Genomic DNA, 22,475 nt, shown 5'->3' with positions numbered 1-22,475 from the left:
TAGGTTTGACTAAAATAGGTTGACAGCGGCAGTTGATTCCTGGTAATCTGCCTTTTATTACGGTGACATACCAAGATTAAGGACTTTGCGAGGGGAGATGGAAATGCTAACAGTTCATGCACCTGTGCAATACATTCACAACTATTTGAATTCCGACCAAATAGCCTTGGGTATACAATTAATAACTCTATTCACCCATGTATCAATCCTCGCGGGCAATTTCATCTTGCCATTGCCGGCGAACGATCTCGTACATCTCATCGTTGGTGGCTATATCATATCCAATCAACGAAAGCGATTTGCCCACAATAATCGCCTCAGCGTGTGCCGCATCGGTGCCAGCCGCAGCTGTAAATGTAGGATGATGAGGGAAGCTGTTACCTTCCGTGGGAATGCCGAACATTGTGTGTAACGTAGGGACAACATAGCTAACGTTTCCTGTTTATGACCGTCAGTTATGTCATTGCCGAACTGTTGATGAGACAACATACCGATATCTGATGATGCCGTCAGGACCTTGTCGTCACGCTTCATCACATTTCGGTTGTACGAGCCCATGTGCACCTGGTATCTCTCGCAGAGCTTATCATTCAATCGGACGTCGGTGTAGAGCTCATCCCTGCGAAGAACAAAGATTGTGTCAGCAATTTGCGAGAAAGAAAAGCTAGTAGAGGAAGAACCCACTCGGAGACTGTTACTTGACAACCAGTGGCCAAAGCACCGGCTTCAATGCAATTGCGGACCTTGGCGACGAGCGAGTTGAGTCCTTTCAATGTCGGACTTCGAACCTGCCAGAACGCCTTGGTATACGCTGGAATCACATTGGCCACCTTAGGAACGTCTGTAAAGGCAACATGGACACGTTGATCCGGCATGAGTTGCTGACGAAGCACTGCCACGTTATTATAAGAAGCAATTAACGCATCCAAAGCGTTAACTCCAGCCCAAGGATTTCCACCCGCATGCGCGCTCCTGCCCGAGAACTCGCAATGGATATTCTTGCGAGCGTTCATGAGTGTTCCGGCGATTCCTGTCACTTCCGGCTTGTCCGGGAAGAATGTCTGGGATCCACCGTGACTGCCCGAAGGATTAGAAATTGTCAACAGGAGATGACCAGAGGAAAACTTACGCCATAAGACAAATATCCACGTCCTTGTAGGCACCCGCATCGATTAGCTTGGCCTTGCCTCCGCCATTCTCCTCAGCTGGTGTTCCTAATAACTTTGCTCGTCCAGGAATCCCGTACTTCTTCAATGCAAAGGCGAGAGCTAGGAATGCAGCGATACTGCTGGTCGCGATAAGGTTGTGTCCACAGGCGTGGCCGATATCGGGAAGCGCGTCGTACTCGGCGTTGAAGTTGATCAGTCGGCCGCCTGATCCACTGATGGCTTCGAATGAAGTATCTAATCCATATGCATGGCGAGTGACGGTGAAACCCTGTTGTTCGAGGAAGTCACAGATGGTGTCGTGGGCATGGTGCTCTTGGTAGGCAAGTTCGGGATTCGACCAGATCTGAAGCGATAAGGTATGTCAGTTTTGCAGGAAGATGACAGAATTAGATCAGTTTGTTGTGCGTATTACCTCATGGTTCAATTTGCGCAACGAATCGTTCAATGTTTCCAGTGCGGCATCGACGGACGCCCGCACGGTCTCTAATTGGATGGTGGAGACAGTCATATTGTGGACGGTCTAAGCTGCAGGTATGCTGGGAGAGTGCTGAAAATATGCGATAGGCCTACGTATAGCAAAATTGGCTAAAAATTCCTGTTATCTTCGAGGGGCATCCATCTCTTAATAGACAGAAGAGGGGCATCTTTCCGCTGCATCCGAGACCTCATTTCCCTATCGATAAGATCGGAAATACGGCGAAGTCTTCGGATGGCGTTTGCCGATGATCAAACTTGGACCCTGTAATCTTTGGCAGCGGAATGGCGACATTAGGCGAGCTCATGAACGCAGACTTGGTCTGTCGGCAAAGGGTGGGTCGTCTCCCCACGTTTTCAATTTGTGGGGTAAGCCTATGACACACCAGTTACTATCGTATTTCTAATCTAAGCAGATCAGCATTCAGCCCAATCCATGGCATTGATCGCTTTCTGATAGGTAAGTGGGTTGCCGATAGGAGGAGGTCCGGCTGATTGCCGACGGAACGACGATATTGGCTAGTCTGCCGATGAAAGCTCTAATCTCCGGGACTTGGCAGGAACGCTGTTATCAATAGGCGGAGCCTACTAACTCTATTCATATCCCTGAGGCGTGTAGGATGTCGTGTCGGCATTCGAAATCCTTTATAGTCGCGCGTGACTGCCGATATTTGCAGCCGCTTTCCAGTGAATGATTTTCCTGTGGCGTATATCGCAGTCTAGCTGCCCCCGGCCGAGGGTATAGACTACGATATGTGGCTTGAACGATGCTTTATGTGTCATAAAATTGGCACTTGAATACGATGCTCAGAATGCGGGGGAGATCCGCTTTTCGCCACTCCTTCCATGGTCGAGGTTATGTATGGGGCTGCAGCCGTCGTCTGAGGTTAAGGTTGTCAATAATCATTCCACAGCGCAGAAACTTCTAATCTGCGTTACTCACCAATCTTTGTCATTCAATAAATTTCAACAGCTGAATCTCGATTTTGGTATTTGTTTCAATTGTCTGTTTCCTACTTTATTTCTCAATTCAAAATATCCAAGATGGAAAAACAAATACCTGATTCAGTCGATCTCGACATATTGAAGGCGCCATCTAACCCCGCGGCCAAAGATGTGGACTTTGGTGAGGTTTTGGAAACCCATGCAACACCACAGATGGAAAGAAAGGTTCTTTGGAAACTTGACCTTTTGTAAGTGTTGGCGATGGGATCATGTCCCGGCAGCAATTAATTGTCACACACTTGCCCCTTAATCCACCCACCACGTTTCGGACAGTTGAACATACTCAATGGGGCCCCCTTATTCTCCCTTCCTCAATCTAGTGACCATCGATCGTCTGAGAAAAATGTCTTCTAACAACTTTCTAGTCTGATTCCTCTCATGGGATTCTGTTACATGCTGCAATATATGGACAAGTTAGCCCTCAGCCAAGCAACATTATTTGGATTAACAGAAGACCTGGTATCTCATCACTGCCCTTGCTTGAGCTTTTCGAAGTCAACATCTGCTAACCACAAATGTCTTGATCTAGCATCTCAAAGGCACAGAATATAATTGGTCATCCGCTGTCTTCTACTTCGGATACCTTGTGTGGAGTTGGCCCAGCTCCTACTTAATTGTACGACTTCCTCTCGGAAAATATCTCAGTCTGGCCGTGTTTATATGGGGTGGAGTCCTAATGTGCCATGCTGCCTGCACCTCATGGAGTGGGCTGATGGCTGCACGATTCTTCCTAGGAGTTGGCGAAGCATCTATCGCCCCTGGCTTTGCCATGATCACAGGAATGTTCTACAAGAGAGAGGAACAGCCTGCTAGACAGGCAGCCTGGTTCCTTGGAAACTGCATCGCATCAATCATTGGTGGTTTGATTGCATATGGAATTGGCCTCATCAAGAACAACACCGTCAATAGCTGGCAATTGCTATTCCTTATCCTAGGCGCTGTCACTGCCGCCTATGGATTTATTCTTGCGGCCTTCTTGCCGGACTCCCCTGCCAAGGTTGTTTTCTTCAACAAGACCGAGAAGGCCATTGCCTTGCAGCGAACACTTAGTAATAAGACTGGTGTCATGGATGTGGGCAAGTTCCGATGGAACCAAGTGTTCATGGCGATTAAGGATCCACAGACCTGGTGTCTTGTGTTGTATACCCTTTGCGTCAATTTATGCAATGGTGGTATCACTAGCTTCTCGTCTATTATTATTGCAGGCTTTGGTTTCTCAAACCTCAAGTCTCTTATTATGCAGATGCCTATGGGTGCTGCACAGATCGTGTTTCTGCTGCTTACATCTGGATTTGCCACCTTTGTGCGCTCTTCCCGAATTCCCATGATGATACTGAACTGTTCCGTCTCAGTGATTGGCATGGCTCTCATCTGGAAATTAGATGATGACAACCGTACCGGTCGCTTGACTGGACTGTCCCTGGGAGCTGTGTTTGCAGTCAACATACCCCTGTCACTGAGTCTCATCAGTTCAAACGTGGCTGGTTTCACGAAGAAGAGTACCGTCAGTGCCATGATGTTTATCGCATACTGCGTCGGAAATATTGTAGGACCTCAGTTCTTCCTTCCTGATGAGAAGCCGTCATACCCCGTGAGTGAATTGTTCTGCTGTCCTCTGTATGCTCGTCACTAATACAATATAGACCGGTATCAAAGCGGCCATGTCTGGTTTGATTTTGGGCATCTTCTTTTTGATTTGCCTTTATGTCTTTTATGTTTGGGAAAACCGCCGTCGCGATCGCCTTTACGGATCCCCAAGACAGTTGACTGAGGCGGAGGAACTGCAGGACGAATTCTCCAACAAGACAGACCACGAGATTGAGAGCTTCCGATATGTTCTCTAGATATTTAGATATTATACATGACCCAAATTTACGATTCAATTTTGCTTCACCTTGGCTCTTTTATAGCGTGTTCCATGACTCACTAGTAGATATTTGCCGAAGAAGTCTTCGGCGAAATCATCGAAAGGCTCGTAGGCCGCACCAAGTTGGTGGGCAGCTGCAATTCCTGAGATGCAAGCAATCTCATGCATATTCTAAATCCATTGATTAGCTCAAAGCAATGAAGTGGCCGAAAGAATATACTTACAACCATAGTCCAGCTCCCAGCATATTGAGTTCGATTCTTGCCGTTGATGAACATCATACCTGGAACAACACGCAGATAATGTTGCCACCGATGACCAAACTGATGCCACCACTTTCGTCCAATAATCTTTGACGTGTCGATATCATTCCACGTCCACAAATCCTTCTGCTGGTCATTTAAGAATATCGTTTGGAAGACATGTTGATCCAGGGGCCGTGATGAACTACCCATACCTAGATTGTCACGGAATTGATGCTGGTAGTTCGTGCAGTCGAATCCCATCTCAATCTTGTCTGGGTCAGACTCAAAAGAATGCGTGTAATACATGGGCCGATATCCTAGCCAACCATCCTTTTGACAGACGGGCTTTTGTTCTGCAAATGCGATCTGCTTTTTCCGGTCGTCGGTAGTCGGCTGTGCGCACAATCCTGGATCATATTGCGCCTCAAAAATTTTCTGAAAGTAATCTGAATCTGAATGAGTAATGGTGATGTCGTTGAAGAATTTCACGCCACCCAAAACCCACTTCTCTCGCCATGTGGCTTGTTGGCCGAGAAGTTTCTTTGCTTCGTCTGCTGGGCAACAAAGAACCAATTCGTCGAAAGTGGCAGTCTTCGCTCCTGACAGCTCCTCACCATCATCATCTGTTTTGGTTCGGACTTCCAACACAACAGCCTTCGCATTGCGCTCTAGAATCGACACAGAAGTATTGAGTTTAATATCCACCCCCTTAGATCGGAGATCTGAAGCCCAATCCTTATAGAAATCTCCCAGATTCGGAAACGTATACATCACCGGTAGGTTCGGCAATAAGGTGTCCGGATCATACTCCCACAACTTCATCTGTGGGTCATCAAACAATCGCTCCAGAAGTACACTCGAAACATTCGGAGTTTGGTTCCCCGTTCCAAGAAATAATGCCAGTAAAGGCAACACCATCTTGTTGCTGAAATCGCGGCTGAACCCAAACAAGCGTAGGATCACTTTGACCGGCATGATGCCCAGAATTGGCATCAAGTACTTGATGCACTTCAGCACTCGGCCCAGCTTCTTGATTTCCCGGGAATGCTGATCAACAAGGGGGCTCGGGAAGACGTTTGTCCAAAAACTGCCTGGCCCCTTGCCGAATGATACTTGCAGTCGGACTGGCTGAGGCTCATAGCCGTATTGGCGGAAGAAGCGAAATGTGTGACGGAAGATGGCTGAACCTCCTTGAACTCCGTCATTTAGCCAGCTTGCTCCGTACTTGGATTCATCTAGTGTGATTGAGGTTGCTTGGCCGCCTGTGTGAGAGTCGATGTCAAACATCGTGACCTCGAATTTCTCTGTATAATTTGCTAGTTTCGCCGCGCATGACTGGCATAGTAATCTTAGGATCTGGTTCATTTGATGCAGTGTTGAGCACATACCATGCCTGCGGCTCCGGCTCCGATAATGGCCACCTTCTTTCTGCGGATCTCCGACATTGCAAGTTAAATTTGGTGTATACTGAGAAGAAATTTTTCTTTTCAGACACAACTGAGTGCTCAATACTTAAAAGAAGTAATGCCCTTGACTTTAAATCTTGACGCGATGAGATGCGATCGTGGTGATGTCAGGGCCGAGCATTCCTCGCGATGGACCAATCACCGGCCTAGAAAATGAATGAATACCAAATTTCCAAGTACTAATGCAAGGCTAGAGAGCATGATCCTTGTTAAGATTAAACTCTATCTTTCAAAAACAGGGTTTATCGTCTAGAGGATCAGTCCCGAAGGCCTAAATTGCGATTTAGGCAGAGTCTCCACAATGTCTAGTTATCCTGACGAACCTATTCCCAATGGTATGTGCCTTCATTAAGTAGTGATCTGCATCATTTATTTCGGACCATGACAACGCAAAAAAAGCAAACATGACACAGCCTCCAGCCCGAAAATCTTAAGGAGCGCCATCCAGGGCAGCTCCAAACGTACATTTATGGTGGGCGTGATACATAAAGCAAACATTAATGTGGCGACGATCCATCAAGGCCAGGGCCATTAGTTGCGTGTAATATCCCCTTCGATCGACAGCAGGACACGGAAAACATCTCACTATCTTCTCTGTTGCGAATCTGACACGGGTGGCTTTGACGAATGAGGCATCGAGTCAGGAGTCGGCAAAGCCTCGCCCTCAAAAGGCTTCCGCGCCCACACACGTCGCCTGCATCCAATTAGCACCATCCAAACAGCCGCACAGAATAACAGAAACTTACGCTCGTTGGTACCCATGATAATACGGGTTTCTAAGTTCCGCTCGCATCTTCGCAACATAAACAACAACTTCCTCTTTAGTCCAAGGCTGGGGAGGTCCAAACTTGGTAAGCAGCCACATGCACCACCCTTCCATCCCATCCATCCAATGCTGGTAGTTGACTGTACCGGCCTCCTTGTACCTGCGATCCCGCGGCCATCCACCGATAGGCCATTTATAGGCCTTCTCGTGCACTTCGACGAACCCGGCTTTGCGGATTGAAGCTGCCATCGTATCGAGGATGTCACATTCTCGACCTGCGGCTGTGCCGCATGCTAACATGTTAGGGCCCCAGGTTCGGAGGGTGCTGTCTGCAGGGATACTGTTGTCGTCGCAGTCGATTTGGGGGAAGGCTTCGAGTTGTTCTATCCAGCCTCCGGGACGTAGGTTGCTGGTTGATGTCAGAGAATATGGAAGTGGTGAACGAAATGAAGGAGTGGCGCTTACTCGTAGATGCGCTTGTACACTCGATCCCACTCAGCTGCATCAAACGATCCGATCATGATTCGTAGATGGACAAGATCGAAATTGCTCTGCCATGTCCATTCTTGGAGGGCGTCATCTACCTCGAGTATGCAGTTGGGTGGCATCCAGGTCACAGGGGGTGGGAACAGATCCACGCCGCGGACGGTTGCTAGGACTCGTTAGTACGCTGAATATCAAATCTTCCAAGTCGAGGTATTTTTACCATCTGGAAACATGTCGGCGACATCGCTGGTAATGAGTCAGCATGGATCCGGATTCACCACAAGTGATATGTGTTGTTGCTTACATTGCCCAAGTACCCTTTCCCGTGCCCAGATCGAGGATGTGCTCTGGGTTAGTGATAGGTGCTCGGAACAGAGGGTTCTCTCTGTCCGAGTCCAAGACGAGCGCGACCAGGTGTCTTTGAGATCATTAACTTCAGGAATTGACATTCCATTCGGAATGGATTGGCATACCCAGCTTCATAAGAATCGAACATCTGATCATCCGAGGGAATCCTGTGATCATGTTAGATGGCAATCTTTCGTTGTATTTTAAATTTCCATACAGATATTCTTTGTTTCTCAGGGATTGATATCTATTGCCGATTAGTTTTGTTCGATCTAGTAAACACGATTCACCCACCGTCGACCATTTTCCATCAAACCTCGGTAAATCGAGGAACCGATCGAGGTAGTTTCCCTGATACGGATCAGAATGAAGTTTTGTAGAACTTGTAAACTTGTATAGAACTTACGATTGCCAGTCATCAGGATAGCTAGCACCTGCGCTGTACAAATCGGGGTCCTAAGCCCAGTTAGCGCAGTCACACCTGCAGGAAATAAACAAAAACCCACCACCGAGATTACTTGATTCTCACCAGACATAATTCAACGAATTATATAAATCAGGGAGGAAAAATAAATAAGAATAAACGGCGCAGGATGAACGGTGACCAGGACAAACAAAGAGAGGGAAAAAGGGGAGAAGCATTAGAAACCAAAGGGAACCAAGTTGCGCCCGGCCTTTCTGGGTTTTGGCTTTTGACGCGCCCCGCAACCACCTTCCCCACTTCGTCTTCAGGGATACTGATTGGCAAAAGACTGCTTCAACAGGTGGAATGTATTTTGCACGGAAAGCATGTCCCGCATCCGAGCCAGAAAAACCAAAGAAGGTTCGTGTCCTTAACGGCACAGTGGGACTAAGCCCCTACTGTACGGTGAGTTGTCGAATGATGTCAATGGATAACTTCTCCCGCGCCAATTGGAAACGGGCCGCACTAGTACCGGTTGGGACGATCGCAGTGTACATATGCATGCCATTATTGGTCGGGTTCAATGAAAGTAATTTATCGAGTATATTGTTTTTTTTTTCAATCAAGTTTTACATTTGATAGTCCACGCATCAACTGGGGGTTTGCTCGAAAGGGAGGTTTGTGCGTTTACATTGCTGGCCTATGCGCGCCGTTCCGAGGCCCACACTCTGGCCGATTCTTGGCCGTGGCTGTTCGCCAAGGTGACACGGCGCAGTTGAGTTCAACAGGATTCGCGGATTGCTGCGGTTGTCCGCGCTATTCCCGTAGATTGTATGCAGGAAAGTGAAAAGGGAAAGGGGAAAATTAAAAATCAAAAACCAATAATAAACAAACCGGGAAAGAACTGTGAAGATCGGCAGTGGAGAAAAATGGGTTGTATTACAAGTGATTCGATAGAATCTATATGGTCTATATAAATTTTCAATCACAATGTCCAAAGCTCTCGCTAACAATGCCAACAGGCGGTCTATCCGGGCTCGAAGGATGATTATACCCTAGCACAACTAGTGGCTGTCTAGGATCAGCTGCAGTTTATGCACCGGAAAGGTTTCCGGTAATATACCAAGTCACACTAATGAAAGTGCAAAAGTACCATGCGGCACTCTAACACGAGGCACCGTCGGGCACGTTCTCACAGTCATCGCTAGTGCTACCACCGGTGAGGTCAACGTCGCCCCAGGTCCAGTCAGTGCAGCTACCGTCACCACACAGGATGTACACCTCGACAGCATCGCTCTCGACGGAGCCAGTGATACCATCGACAGTCACGTCAGAGATAGTGATACCGTTGGATGGGTCACCGGTCGGGGAGCCGTTCTCGTAGTCCTGCTCGATGACAATACCGTAGTCGGTAATACCAGAGAGAGTGATGTCGGAGAAAGTGATGTCGGAGACGGAACCAGTGGCATCGTAGACAGTCTTGATACGGATACCGTTCTCGGAGTCGCTGACAGTGGACGAGGTGAAGGTGACGTTCTTCACGGTGTTGTCGTCACGGCCACCAACGGATCCAATGGACAGACCGTGTCCACCGGAGCAGGTACCACCAGAGAAGTAGATGTTCTCACCCGAGTTAATGGCAACACAGTCGTCCTGGTTCTTGACCACGGCGCCGGTGATAGTGATGTAGGTGGACTCGCCGATATCGAAGCCGTCGGTGTTGTGGCCGCCGTTGTCATCACCGTCGGAGTTGTCGATGGTGACATCCTCGATGGTGAGGTTGTCGGACTCGATACTGAACGTCTGAACGGGGGTGTTCTTGATGCTGAGACCCGAGATGGTCGAGTCATCCAGGGAGTGGGCGTAGAAGAACTTAGGCTTGGTCTTGCCGCCGTTGGTACCTTCGCCATCCCACCAGCGAGAACCATCTCCGTCAATGACGGCGTCGTCCTCGGCAGTGACGGTGATGCCGGATCCGGAGATCTCGATCAGGGGACCATCCCACTCTTCGTAGCCGAAGGTGGTGGTACCCGAGAAGATGACCTATATCCATTTAGTATGCTGGTTGGAGACTACGTGTTCTAAGCGATCGTACCTCAGTTCCATCGGTCAGGTCCGTTAGGTCCAAGGTCTCGCCAGCGGGGACCTCAATGTTGCTGAGGATGATGGTGGAACAGTCAGCCTTGCTCTCCGAGGCTGAGGCGGCATCGGTGAAGGTGCAAGAAGACGAGGATCTCTTGACCGCATCGGAAACGCGCGAGGGGGTGGGGGCCGCAGCGGCAAGGCTGGCAGCCAGACCGGCGCACAGGAGGTGCGTATAGGAAGGCATTGTTTGATAGTTCTGCTCAACAGAACTTTTTGATAGCGAGAGTAGAGGCAAGGAAATTTCAAAAGAATGAGTGGGCTCTGATCAACAGAATACCAAAAAAGAGTGAATGGATTCGAGAATGACAACCAGGCTGAACATGATCAGAAGAGAGAGACACCCCTACTTATAGTCCACGGTTTGTTCGGTAGATCACCCCGTAACTCCGTATAGATGCGCATTTTCGACCAGTCCCCTTTCACAATTCAATTCGAGACTTTGTTGGGGCAATTTCCATTAGAAACCAGGGGTTGAAGAGGATCACTCTATCCAAATTAGCTCGGTGAAGAATGGTTCCTTTTGCGGGACCCATCAATCTCTAACGGCCGGGCCACTTGATTAGACATTCGTGGCTAACGGACCCCCTGAAACAAGCAATGATGGACATTACCCGGACCCATTCGGTCTCACCTTGCTCCATTGGGCCCATAGGGTCACAGAGCCGTGCTTCCCGAGTCTACTGTTCCTGTCAAGCTTCTACCGAAGTAATTCCGGTGAGCGTGTTGTGTATCCACAATGTAATACATGGTCATATGGAGAATATTCCATCAATCAATTGATGAAGACGCCTACAATTTGCAAGTGGAGACGTATTAGCTTATATGTTATTGACCAATCACAACGATAACTCGTAGGCCAATCGTGGGGTTTAATCGAGCCATAATGTTCCACATTATATTATTGTAGCTTATTTGATTCCTTGTGATGGGAGCCCCTGAAGCTCGGAATGTTCCAAGACTGTCAGTATGTCTAATCGCTAGACCTAGACCAATACATCAAAGGAAAGTGAAATTCTTGAAATTCTTGAAATTCCAGGGTCAAGGCAAACCCATTCAGCCCTGGAGGTAGTCGTAGGATGAGGCGAATAAATATGTAGAGAGGAGACAGGCAGTCATTATAATATGCAAGTCTATACTTCTACTTAGCTTAGCCTCTGGGCAGTGGAGCTTAAGTCCACGTGTGCAATTACCTAGAAATAAATAGATGAAATTACGTTCTCACAGGAAAAGAACCGAATCTGCTAAATTATGGCAATTTGTGGTCTTCATTTAGTGTAATCAAATGCGTTCTTCACATAAAGCGAAGGTCACCTGACCTCGGGGAGTCGCATTTCCTCGCAGACTTTTCAACACTTCATCGAGCATGGCAATCTCAACGGGCAGACCGCAAAAAGTTACTGGAGCCCCAGACTATGACAACCCAGAGTTCTGGGATAATCGATTTGCGACCGGTCAGGATGTGGGCGAGTGGCTGAATTCTGGCGAGGCGCTTATCGACGCGGTGGTGTCTAACCTAGAAAGCCGACCAGTCAGACGACCGCGCGTCTTACACCTGGGCCCAGGCGTTTCCCAACTGGGCCTGAAACTGCGTGACGCGTGCGTAGAGCGCCACTGGAACGGCAATGGCATTGTCGTAAGTTTTAGTTGCACCGTACTTGCAAAACCCATTTCCACTCATGGTGATCTTATGCAGAATGTCGACTTTTCGGGAGAAGCTGTTCGTCTTGGACAAGCATACGAAAGCCAGAAACCCCCCTCGGAGGCGATGCATTGGCAACGGGCCGATTTGTTATCTTGGAACCACGTTTCCGACCTTTTGCCGTTCGCCCCGTTCGACGTGATTCTCGACAAAAGTACCAGCGATGCCATTGCTACCGCGACCGACCGGCACTTCGCGTCGACAGATGATCTTTCACAAATTTGTCCAGCTGTTCGCGAGCTGCTAGACACTCGGCCCTTACTCGCCCTGTCTCCGGTTGAACTACTCGGCCTACATCTCGTGCCATTGACACAGAAAGATACGACTTGGATTGTGATGTCATATTCAACCTTCCGTTTCGGAGGCAATTCCATTCTTGACCAATACTGGACTCTACGATCTCGCACACCATTGAAAGCACCTGCGGGCCCCGTGTCGTCGTCCGCTTATACCCCTGACGTGTTTCACTGGATATATATCCTTAACCGGAAATGATGCAAAGTATAGCCCTGTGGTCAAGTTGCTGCTTTTTACATCGTGCACAGAATAGGTCCTACAAATGTTTATTCATTGCGTCGACGATTCGACCGACTCAACCATGATCGCGACACAACAAAATCAACTAGCATCAAATGTTCAACGCTCCTCCACCCGAATACCGGCTCAAAAGCACGACTATATACTGGAATCGCATGTCGACCTGCAGATCCTATATCATCTTCTGCAAAGGTTAGCCACAAGCGTAGAACTCTTTAACTCTCGTATACAGCTAGATTTCGATTGGACATGTAAAAAGATATCATCTCTTTCCGAAGAACGTTCTTACGAACAACCTTGGAACTTTAACAGTTGAGATAGATTGCTGCGCTGTGATCAGTGCTGTTTCATCACGGGAAGGAGGGCTGCATCTTACCGTTCGCATACATTGCATAAGTATCTGCATTCATAACTGCCTCACGACTCTGCAAAGCAGTCGATGCTGCGTATCCATACCCCAGGTCCTCGGTTCCCGGACTGTAAACTCCCGGAGCATGAGTGAACTCGTGCAGACTGGTCGTTGCTCGGTCCTGATAATGGCAACTTTTTGCGAGTTCCGGCAAATAAGAGTAATAGATACCGCAGTTTGCGATCGCATTTCGGGCTGGGATCGTGTATGCTAGGACGTTACTTTCGCAATATCCATACTCATCACTGCAATAATAAGTGGTGGCCGATGTGGTCGAGTTGGCCTCTCTTGCGACCGCGTCAAGCCGAGCCGCGACCACTGCTCGTACTGAATCGTTTGTAGTCTTGAAATACTCATTGAACTTATCTGCGGAACCATCTCGAGCGGCAATTGCTGCGGCTGCAGCTAGGGAAGAAGTTTCGCCCAGCGCATCTGTAAGCTGTTGTTTTAGAGTCGCGTTTTCGCAAGTCATCCGAGTGCGCCGATCCAGAGTTGGGATGGCCTTGACGATCTGTGATGCTTTATCGGCATCCACCTCAATCTTGAGGCGGTTGGAGCGATATGGCACATAGTCAAAGACAACTCCGTCGCGTACGAGAGGGACTAATCCACTGGAATGGAGCGTCAAAGAACCTCCGTTAGACAGGTCAGTTGTTGCGGCAATGTCGAATACGTCCTCTATGGTCTTCCCAGCTTCAAGGGTGGTGAGTGCATCGGCAGTAAGTCCCTGAAGTTTGATGCGCCGCTTGATGCCTTCAAACGTAACCTCGGCATCTATTTGGAGACTGAGTATCGGTCATGTTTCAACACAAACAAGGGTTCATACTATTTTGATAAACCACAACCTTCTTCACAGGTGCAATATCACGAAAAAAGTTCAAATGCACAAAGGTCACCTCTTTTTGACCAATATTCTTGACCACGGCCTTAATCTGGGTATTCCCCATTTGACTCAAGGTAACATCTAAAACCGATTCTGTGTTAATCTCGGCTGGCAAACCCCATGCGTGTTGTGCAAGAAGAAGAACCGCCGAAAAGAACGAGATCAGATGCATAATCAAGGAGTGACGGAGGTCGATACCACAAAATGGGTTACAATTTGATCACAAGCAAAGGATTCTTTTGAATTATCAACATCCCAATATTGGTGGCTGCACGAGCTGAATTTATAGATACCATTTCCGACCTTTTGTTCAATATGGTCCGCTCAAAAAAAACTCAGGCTACTTCTCATGCACAGGCGTGATCATTCACAAGGTTAGCTGAGCAGTAAGGTGGTACTGGCTCCCGTGAAAAGTGATCCGCTGCACTGCATATTGGTCGGATGGGATAAGGGGTCTCCTGAGATATTGTTGTAGATGTGAGAAACTGTTGGCCATCCTTGGCTCGGTGGTGCATTGTTCCATCCTTCGATACCCGGGCATCAGGGTCCCTTTGCGATCGTGAGACCTATAAAAGTCCCCCGGAATCGCAAATGGTCCAAGACATAGAAGGAACGAGGGATCAATATGTGAATTGCATTGGGGTAGAGTGTGCTGTAGGGCACACTAAATATACCTCGATCAGAAAGGGAACAGGTACTGTACCCGGATATAGCGAAGCCTCCGGAGAACTGTACCATCAAGGTAGGACGAGAGCGCCAAGTTTACTAAAAGTTCAGTGCTACCTCAGATGGTTCCAAACTCTGTTGCAGTTACAAGATTTGGTCCGGCGTGATCTTCGCTTTGATCCCCTGAATTTGTCCTCCTGTTCGACATCATCTCCCAAGTCTAGTGACCGGGAAAGGTTGCAACGGGCCCTGGGAAGAGTGCAGCTTCTCCTTCCTGTTGCAGATTTTGGTACTGAGACGGAGCCATGGATTTCAGCAACCTACTGGGGTGAATCTTTCTAGCCATAAACGGTCACGATGTTCGTCCGATTCCCCCACTTGCTTTTGCCTGATTAGCCCCTAGGACTGAGATCCCAGTTTTCCAACCACACCTTCATCCCACACTCTCGTGTCTTTCGTTCAGTAAGGCCTTCAAAGATATTGTCCCCGAGAAAAGTCCACAACAATGAGCTATATCACGAATCTCCAGCTTACCCTATCAACCAATTTCCAAACCCTCAACGCGCAAATCCCAACATCCCTCCCCCTACAAATCTCAATTCACAACCCAACAATCACCCCAGTCACAATCCTCCGCTGGAATACTCCATTTGATCCACTTGCATCACTGCTCGATCTCTTCGAAGTACGCGATACAACGACCGGACACACACTGGCAGCCGACACAATAAAGATATCACGAAAGCTTCCCGCATCGGCGGATGACCTGGTAGAGATCAATGCGGGCGAAACAATGACGTGCGATGCAACTCTGACCGGTCTGTATTTTCAAACAGGCCACGAGTACTCTGTCCGTGCGCGCGGTATCTGGATGGCCGTTTGGCTGAAGGGGTTGCTTGATGTTACTGCATCCCAATTGAAGGATCTTTCTGGGTCGGAGAGCGGGGAAGTTGAGTCGAATGTGACTGTTGTGGAAATCAAATGATGTCGGGGGTTTTTTACTGGTTGACATGTGCCTTTGAGCTCCATCCGAGAGCAGGTCTTTGAGGGAGTCTTAATGGTTATTGTGTTTACATTATATCAGATATGGAATCAGAGTTTGCTGCAGTGCTTTACCTAGGTATATGTTTTTTGGAATCCTTGGTATTCTTGGGGGGACTCCTGTTTATTGGCATATAGTGAAGAATTTCCAGCTATGAAACATATACCTATTCATGAACTTCAGTCATGATTTACACCATCGCTTTTGAGGAACTGTAAAAGAACAGAGTGAGATCTCTGATCCCCAAAAACGCATGCACGAGTCTAGCGACCGAGCGGAGATACGTATAGTTGGAAACGAACGGGAATACTGTGGCAAATAAGGCCAAAAATAAGGAGGATAAATCGTTTCAATGACTAGCTTACATAGGTACTTGAGCCATTATCAGAGCTATATACCATGTAAACATCAAGCTACATATAATTTGAACCCAAGATATTTTAGGAAACATAATCTCAAGCGATAGCTTGTATGTAACCAGGGTATTATTCCCCTGAAGCTTGATTATCTATGAAGTCGCAGAATGGCGACAGTCAAAGTTTTAAGTTGTGGGCCCCCAATTGTGGCTCCACATAAATGTGGAGTAGGAGAAGAAGAAGGCCGAGCGCAAGGAGACTCACGATCAAAGCATGATTTTTATATATCTTGATGGGAGGGGAAAGCGCTGGCATTTAATCGACGGACTATGTACCTGCAGAAACACAAGCGGACGGACACCGGACCCTCTATCGGGCCGAAGAAAGTATTGTACCCCCCGAAGCAGGGGTCTTGAGGGTCAAAGTGCTGCTCCCATGTTGCAATATTGGTTTAATGAGGCGGTGTAGAGATAGCCTTATGCATGGCTGGAACAGTTGGAAGGCCAAATAATAGGGTAAGACTAGTCACTCTTCGGAGACTGAGCTGACTATCATTATTAACTAATTTTATAACCTCAAAGCCAAGGAGGTCGAGCAAGGCAGTACCCGGGACGAGGAAATAATTATTCAAACTAAATTGCCATCTTACGTACGAATTACTTATGAACGCCATCAGAAGATTGATCAGGCCAGGGTATCGTCTACGTGAATACGACGGGTGCGAAGAGTTTCAAAGCACAATGTAAATGACATTTCTTGACCAAAGTTCATGAGGCATACATGCGATTGTCAAAATAGACAATGAAAATATACTAAAAGGCTCAATGCATGCTCAACAGGTTCCAAAGAATGCACTTTTGACAGCTCCCAACACATCAACTCATTTCAATCTCACCACAATTCAGCTTTAATAAGCTATATCCAGCTATCCAATTAGGAGTCATTTCAAGAAATGACTACTGATATGGTCCTGATGGTCCACTTAAACGTACTTGACAACGACAGTGCTGTCGGTGACGGAGACGGAAGTGAGGACAGAGTTACCGCTCTCAATGTCAATGATGGTGGCATCCTCGGGACCAACGGAGGAGCTGCCATCGGTGGCAGAGGCGCTGGAGAAGGTGACAGTGCCAAAGTCGGCGAAGGGAACAAGAGAGTCATCCTCCTCGAAGTCCTCGACAATCCACTCGGCATTGTACTCGCACAGGTCACCGTCAACACCACCGGTGAAGGTGTGGGTAACAGACTTGCCAGTGGTAACGTTGTCAACGGTGGCGGTACCGGCGGTCTTGGAGGTGGCGTCAACGGTGATCTTGATCACATCACCAGCAGCGACAGTGAGGTCAAAGTCGTAGGCATAGTCGGGGTACCACTCGTACCAGGCATCAAAAGAAGTGGTGCTACCCTCGATACAGAAGTCGACACCGGTCTGCAGGATAGCAGTGTCGCAGGTGTCACCGTCAATGCCGACCCAGGCGGAGGCACAGTACTGCTCACGGCTGGAGCCACCGCTGGGAACACTGGGAGTGGGAACGGTGAACTCAGCAGTGACGGCAGTGTAGCCAGTACCGATGAGGACGGCACCAGCCCAGTTGGAGCTGTACTCGACCTCGGAGGTGTTCGAGAGATCGATGGCCTCGGTGGTGCCGGGCTTGAAGGGAGGGTTGCTCTGGCGCTTAGCGGCGGAGCGAGCGGCACGGCGAGCGGCACGCTTCTCGGTCAAAGGAGCAGCAAGAGCGCTGGCGACAAGGGCGCTACCAAGGATTGCAGTAGAGAACTTCATTTTGAAGGCTGGCTGTTCTTGAAGAAAACTGGACTCGGACTAATCTTTGGATAGTGGAGTAGAGGATGAGGAAGCTGTGTGATGAAGAAGCAAAACGAAGCAGCGAGCACTGGGTTTATATAACTTCCCATTATCTATCTTTAGTTTCGTGACAGATGATGATGATGGCGGAATGAGGAGTTCCGAAAGGATCCAATCCATACCTCCGCGCCATGAGACTTCGTCTCGATGCAACATTATCGTCGATACCGGATGGCCATAGGCTGACCCGGACAGCAGAATCACCTCTGGCCGGCCAATATCTGGCGCCGTCGGAGACCGATGGAATTGTCGAACTAGTTCGCGCGAAATGCTATGGTCATTTCTGCAGAGATTGATGAAGAATTGCGCACGGCTCTCATGAGGTAGTGATGAAGATCGCGCTAGCTTTTGTGTCTATGGCCGTTCGATAACAACTTGTTATCGCCCCTTAAACATGTCCATTTAGGGTGCCATATGAGCAACGGAAAGTTTCTTGGCGGACGCTTAATCCCATTTTCCTTGATCAAATGGACAAAAGGGGGCAAAAGAGGGTGTGGTCTGAAATCGCATGGACAATATGATAACGTGCTTTCCTATCAAAAACAGGAACAGCTGACATACGATTGGTCGAGCGCACCAGACAATATCACCTTAGCGCATGCAGGGTATATTGCAAAGCAAACATACCTGCAACGGGTGGCTTCGCGGGTTGGAGACGGCCAGCCGGCATAAGACTCTGAAGATATCGATCCCCACATTCGTCAACAGGGCTCGAAATCAGCCACTTGCCCCTCTATGTGCGCCTCCACCATCATCCGGTACTGGCACCAGTCCTGCAGACACACGGATTTCCGACGGGAACAGGTGTCGCGATAAGGCATGTTTTCTCGAATTTTAGTATTCGGGTCCAGAAAGCTAGGCATGGGACCGTATACGGAGAATGACCTTGTTCAGATGAACAAAGGCAAACAAGGAAATGATCGACCATTTCATTTAGAAGGATTGAAGTGATTCCCGATAAGCAATGCTGTTGCGATGCTACTGTGGCGCACAAGCTAACGCCGGATGATGAACAAGCCAAGCTTTCGTCAAGCAAAATTGGCGGGGACAGAGGAGAAATCCTTTCCCACCTGTAAAATGTTGAGATAACGGCCGATCTGCGACAACTTTCTCTCTAACTGTTGATCTTGCTGTTGATCTTGAAAATCGCAGGGAGATCCAGGTACCCGCAAGCGAGGAAGGTCCGCCCGCTGATCCATGCCTGGAATGCGGCCCCTTGGGCGGAGAGCCCGACGAGAGATAGTAGAGGATAGCGCCCTATCGAACCGAAATAGAGGGGAGGCGAGTCATCAGCAAGGCGGCCGGGCACGCTAACTTTCTTTGAAGACTAGATCCGAGTGCTAATGGTCAGCAGTGAGTCTGATGAGGTGGCTCTATCAAATGCCGCGAATCCTTCCCCTTTTCGAGCGGGGACGAGTGGGGCGCGTGAATCACCCAACCCAATTCCCGGCTGCTACCGTATGGCCCATCTCATACCAAGAAAGGTCCGTGTCACAAGGTTGGGAAGCAATCCAATGAAAGCCTGTGAATAGCCCCTCGGAGAGAACTTGGGAGATTAACAAAAATGAGGGGTGCCGAGCGGAAGGATGAAGGATCAAAAGGACGTTGGAGTTGGGGCAAGGAAGAGAGTCCGACCGCAATGATCTATGAGCCCACGTATTCAAGCAATAAATTGCTTGTTGCTTCCTTGCTTCTCTTGGCACTTGGCATAACGTGCATATCTGGCGCCACGCGCTGCTCGGATCTAAATGCCGTTGCAGTTATGATGTACACTCACAATGGGCCTCTGGGTGAAAAGATAAATGAACTATCAAGTAAGTAGACTTGTTTTTTGTGCAGTGAATTCCAAGGAAGTCTTCGCCTTCCATGCCAAATGGGCGAAATGATGGTATCTGCTCAGATAAGAATCGGTCCATTGCGGAATCCAGGACGTGTTGAGTATCCATTCGAGAGCATTGCTAGTTGAACCTGACAATGCCCTTGGAAGGCCTCATCAAAAAACAAGAGCACCAAGCCCTAGAGAGTTAATCCTATAGCCTAGCTCCAGGACTGTGTCCAAGGTGTGACATCCAAACCCTCTCTTCAATATCATACCAGCTGTGAGTCGAGTGCTTCGCTCCCACAGTAGACCATGATGGGTTTGTTGAGACTGTATTCAAACACTTCATACATGCGTGAGACGTTTTCGATGTTCATTATCTCCCGAGGCGACCACCGAAGAAATGGTATTGCAGAAGCGTTGGAGGGACGCTTGTCGCTCTCGGCATCCTGAAGGCCAATAAAGCTCGATACTTCGATTCGTACTGTAAAGAATGGGATTAGGAAATGAACCGAGAGTAAAAGGCTGGACAGTAAGGGTTGGATCCCAACGAGACGCCATTTTGTTTCAAAGTAGACTATTCTGCGAGGTTTTGTCTTTGTCAGAAGCCTTCACATGGTCCTTTATTCACGTAAGGGACTTTGATCCAGCGAGGAAGGTCATTGAATATTGCCATGTGCCACTGCCCATAAGAATAGTGTCATTTTTGACTGTTCAACGAAGTGGAAACGAGTCTGATGTGGGAAAAAGGTTTATTGAAGACAATATCTTGTGAATTCTCATCGATGGGCGCGTATGCATTCTTGTTTCAAGGGACGAATGACTGATGATTCCTGCTGAGAGGGTTTGAAGATGCAGTTGCTTACTTGTGCAGAGAAGCGGTAGGCCGGTAGGTGTTGTTCCAAAAGATTTCGTGCCACATAGTCACTCCATCCGTCATATATACGACAAGCCATCTTGTAAAAGAAAGGTCGCAACGTTAAATAACTCGAACAGAAAGAAATGTTGTCTTGGTGAGGACACAGCGTGTCAGCCCCATTGGTTGGGAAGCGTCGGTCGCAGTATAACGAGTATGTGAGTAAGAAAAACCGTCTCATGAAAATGCCCCTCAGAAAGTGAAATGAGCGGGGTTAGAAGGAAGCCGGCGTCAGCTAAGCTCATTCAAAGTTGATCTGAAGCAATATGTATGGTTACCGGAAAGAGAAGCAGATATTGTTATGGTGTTCAGAAACAGAGATATCCAAGTCCAGCGAAGGGGTACGCGGATAGGAAGTTGACAGAGAAGCTCCCGAAAAGTTAGCTGTCTGTGTTAATGTTGCTTATGATGATGAAAGCATTTGAATAAGGAGAGGAAGAATATGTTTATGACAGATTAGAACGAAATTGGGAGACCTGGAGTTCGTCAGTCACTGGTGAGCGGGGATTACATGGGAGTCTTGATTGCCTAATGCATGAGGTTACTCCCGTAGACAGGCGTGCACAGGCTCCAAGATATCTACGCATGATAAGCCGGAAATGACGGTCCAGTGGAGTGATTGGTCAGGTATCTCGCATGGACGCTACAGGGGCAGTATGTGGGATCACCAGGACGGAAGATAGAAGGTTACAGTTCAATTTCCACTTCTTTAGGCCGCCTCAGATAAATTCTAGACTACAAGGCTTAGAATATTATGATAAGGCTTGGGTAAGAGAGTGATCCGCGCTTATTCAGAATGTATTTAACAGTTCATATATCGACAAATTAAGCAGGGGTTTGCTGTAGTAGGTGGAATTCTGCAGCGAAACGTCTACCTATACTAGGCTTCAATAGGTACAGTTCTGTTTTTCTTCTGTTTCATTTGCAGCTTATACCACCCCGTGAAGACAAGCCTTTGTTTGTCTTGGAAGCGTGGGTAATGAAAGTTACTAATTAAACCTCTCCCATGAAGTCACGCTAGCTGTAAATCAAATCTTCTAACCGTTTTCTGTCTTCCAATAATCGGGGCCTCGGTTTTTTACAAGTCAGAAATGCTATAAATTTAGCGTTTATACCCTTATGCCTGTCTCAGAACGCTCCAAGTCTTAAGTTTGCATAAACTTTTAGTTTGGCTAAAGATCAATCCCCTATGCTAGGTGCTGCCGCCGTTACGAAGGCGCCCATACTCAGTGAGCTACGCAGTGTGCTTAGTTTCATCACGTGGCCAATCAATGAGGCCCAATGAGCCCTCACTGAGTGCCTAAATACGCCAAGCTGGGGATTAAAGCATAACACAAGTCATGTAGCTGGAGGCTGCAATTGAAAAAAACTAAGCTATGTCACTGAGGTGTCCGAGCCATTCTGTATTCGAATTTGATATTCAAAATAAGCTGACTAGCTAGGGAATTCTCAGCATGACAATATAGCTCACAATATACATTGAAAGGTACTGGCTGCGTCTTGTGAATAATTGAAGGAGAAATGTTTAACAAGTGCAATGAGCGTTGTAAGTCTCTTCTATTTAAATAGTAGCAACTGACAATGATCAGAATGATTTTTCCTGCCACCTATGGTTGTCATTGCTTCAAACATTCTATCTAATAGAACTAACGAGGTGGTCTGTAAGATAGTAAGTCTATGTAGGCACATTTCTTTGGTCAACAATGGACAATTTTGTGAAGCGTAAGAACTTCTCGTTCTCGACACTGTCAGGCATTGCGCCGATGGAAGTGGCATCGCCCTGCAACGCATAGGCAATGGTACCCTTCTACCTCCCGTCAGGCCCCTAGGCCACCAGGCTACAGTTATCGCCATTCCGCATCTGGCCCTCTCTCGCTTTATCCCGGAATTCGGAAAGGTTGCCTGAGACT

General features: G+C 48.0%; 10 protein-coding genes across 10 annotated transcripts; 3 read left to right on the top strand and 7 right to left on the bottom strand.

Moving 5' to 3' along the window:
* Positions 1 to 202: 202 nt before the first annotated feature.
* On the bottom strand, positions 203 to 1,677 carry N7503_000172 (M20 family metallopeptidase; the record flags this gene model as incomplete). Its single annotated transcript, XM_057059733.1, has 5 exons — positions 203 to 438; positions 492 to 619; positions 685 to 1,077; positions 1,130 to 1,512; positions 1,582 to 1,677. 5 exons carry the CDS (start codon positions 1,675 to 1,677, stop codon positions 203 to 205), a joined length of 1,236 nt encoding a protein of 411 aa, XP_056926656.1.
* Positions 1,678 to 2,687: 1,010 nt separating this feature from the next.
* N7503_000171 (uncharacterized protein) lies at positions 2,688 to 4,492 on the top strand (the record flags this gene model as incomplete). Its single annotated transcript, XM_057059732.1, has 4 exons — positions 2,688 to 2,836; positions 3,014 to 3,107; positions 3,178 to 4,239; positions 4,292 to 4,492. The coding sequence occupies 4 exons, from the start codon at positions 2,688 to 2,690 to the stop codon at positions 4,490 to 4,492; spliced, it is 1,506 nt and encodes a 501-aa protein (XP_056926655.1).
* A 35-nt stretch (positions 4,493 to 4,527) lies between these two features.
* On the bottom strand, positions 4,528 to 6,205 carry N7503_000170 (putative flavin-containing amine oxidasedehydrogenase; the record flags this gene model as incomplete). The annotated part of the gene is made up of 3 exons (XM_057059731.1): positions 4,528 to 4,686; positions 4,740 to 6,095; positions 6,149 to 6,205. The coding sequence occupies 3 exons, from the start codon at positions 6,203 to 6,205 to the stop codon at positions 4,528 to 4,530; spliced, it is 1,572 nt and encodes a 523-aa protein (XP_056926654.1).
* A 606-nt stretch (positions 6,206 to 6,811) lies between these two features.
* On the bottom strand, positions 6,812 to 8,362 carry N7503_000169 (class I SAM-dependent methyltransferase; the record flags this gene model as incomplete). The annotated part of the gene is made up of 10 exons (XM_057059730.1): positions 6,812 to 6,920; positions 6,973 to 7,401; positions 7,458 to 7,644; positions 7,699 to 7,724; positions 7,783 to 7,896; positions 7,952 to 7,993; positions 8,044 to 8,073; positions 8,121 to 8,177; positions 8,233 to 8,282; positions 8,333 to 8,362. The coding sequence occupies 10 exons, from the start codon at positions 8,360 to 8,362 to the stop codon at positions 6,812 to 6,814; spliced, it is 1,074 nt and encodes a 357-aa protein (XP_056926653.1).
* Positions 8,363 to 9,393: 1,031 nt separating this feature from the next.
* N7503_000168 (glycoside hydrolase family 28 protein) lies at positions 9,394 to 10,558 on the bottom strand (the record flags this gene model as incomplete). The annotated part of the gene is made up of 2 exons (XM_057059729.1): positions 9,394 to 10,272; positions 10,325 to 10,558. 2 exons carry the CDS (start codon positions 10,556 to 10,558, stop codon positions 9,394 to 9,396), a joined length of 1,113 nt encoding a protein of 370 aa, XP_056926652.1.
* A 1,179-nt stretch (positions 10,559 to 11,737) lies between these two features.
* Positions 11,738 to 12,568, top strand: N7503_000167 (uncharacterized protein; the record flags this gene model as incomplete). Its single annotated transcript, XM_057059728.1, has 2 exons — positions 11,738 to 12,007; positions 12,068 to 12,568. The coding sequence occupies 2 exons, from the start codon at positions 11,738 to 11,740 to the stop codon at positions 12,566 to 12,568; spliced, it is 771 nt and encodes a 256-aa protein (XP_056926651.1).
* A 392-nt stretch (positions 12,569 to 12,960) lies between these two features.
* mep20 (uncharacterized protein) lies at positions 12,961 to 14,074 on the bottom strand (the record flags this gene model as incomplete). The annotated part of the gene is made up of 2 exons (XM_057059727.1): positions 12,961 to 13,793; positions 13,846 to 14,074. The coding sequence occupies 2 exons, from the start codon at positions 14,072 to 14,074 to the stop codon at positions 12,961 to 12,963; spliced, it is 1,062 nt and encodes a 353-aa protein (XP_056926650.1).
* A 999-nt stretch (positions 14,075 to 15,073) lies between these two features.
* On the top strand, positions 15,074 to 15,553 carry N7503_000165 (uncharacterized protein; the record flags this gene model as incomplete). Its single annotated transcript, XM_057059726.1, has 1 exon — positions 15,074 to 15,553. The coding sequence occupies one exon, from the start codon at positions 15,074 to 15,076 to the stop codon at positions 15,551 to 15,553; it is 480 nt and encodes a 159-aa protein (XP_056926649.1).
* Positions 15,554 to 16,948: 1,395 nt separating this feature from the next.
* Positions 16,949 to 17,749, bottom strand: N7503_000164 (A4/G1 family peptidase; the record flags this gene model as incomplete). The annotated part of the gene is made up of 1 exon (XM_057059725.1): positions 16,949 to 17,749. One exon carries the CDS (start codon positions 17,747 to 17,749, stop codon positions 16,949 to 16,951), a length of 801 nt encoding a protein of 266 aa, XP_056926648.1.
* Positions 17,750 to 19,918: 2,169 nt separating this feature from the next.
* Positions 19,919 to 20,210, bottom strand: N7503_000163 (uncharacterized protein; the record flags this gene model as incomplete). The annotated part of the gene is made up of 2 exons (XM_057059724.1): positions 19,919 to 20,133; positions 20,162 to 20,210. 2 exons carry the CDS (start codon positions 20,208 to 20,210, stop codon positions 19,919 to 19,921), a joined length of 264 nt encoding a protein of 87 aa, XP_056926647.1.
* Between the last annotated feature and the right edge of the window lie 2,265 nt (positions 20,211 to 22,475).

This window comes from Penicillium pulvis (genome assembly GCF_028828015.1).
Source record: "Penicillium pulvis strain IBT 33274 chromosome Unknown contig_10_segment0_segment0, whole genome shotgun sequence".
In the NCBI taxonomy this organism is placed as follows: Eukaryota; Fungi; Ascomycota; class Eurotiomycetes; order Eurotiales; family Aspergillaceae; genus Penicillium; species Penicillium pulvis.
Note: the sequence above shows the minus strand (reverse complement) of the source record. Positions and strands in the feature narration are given on the sequence as shown.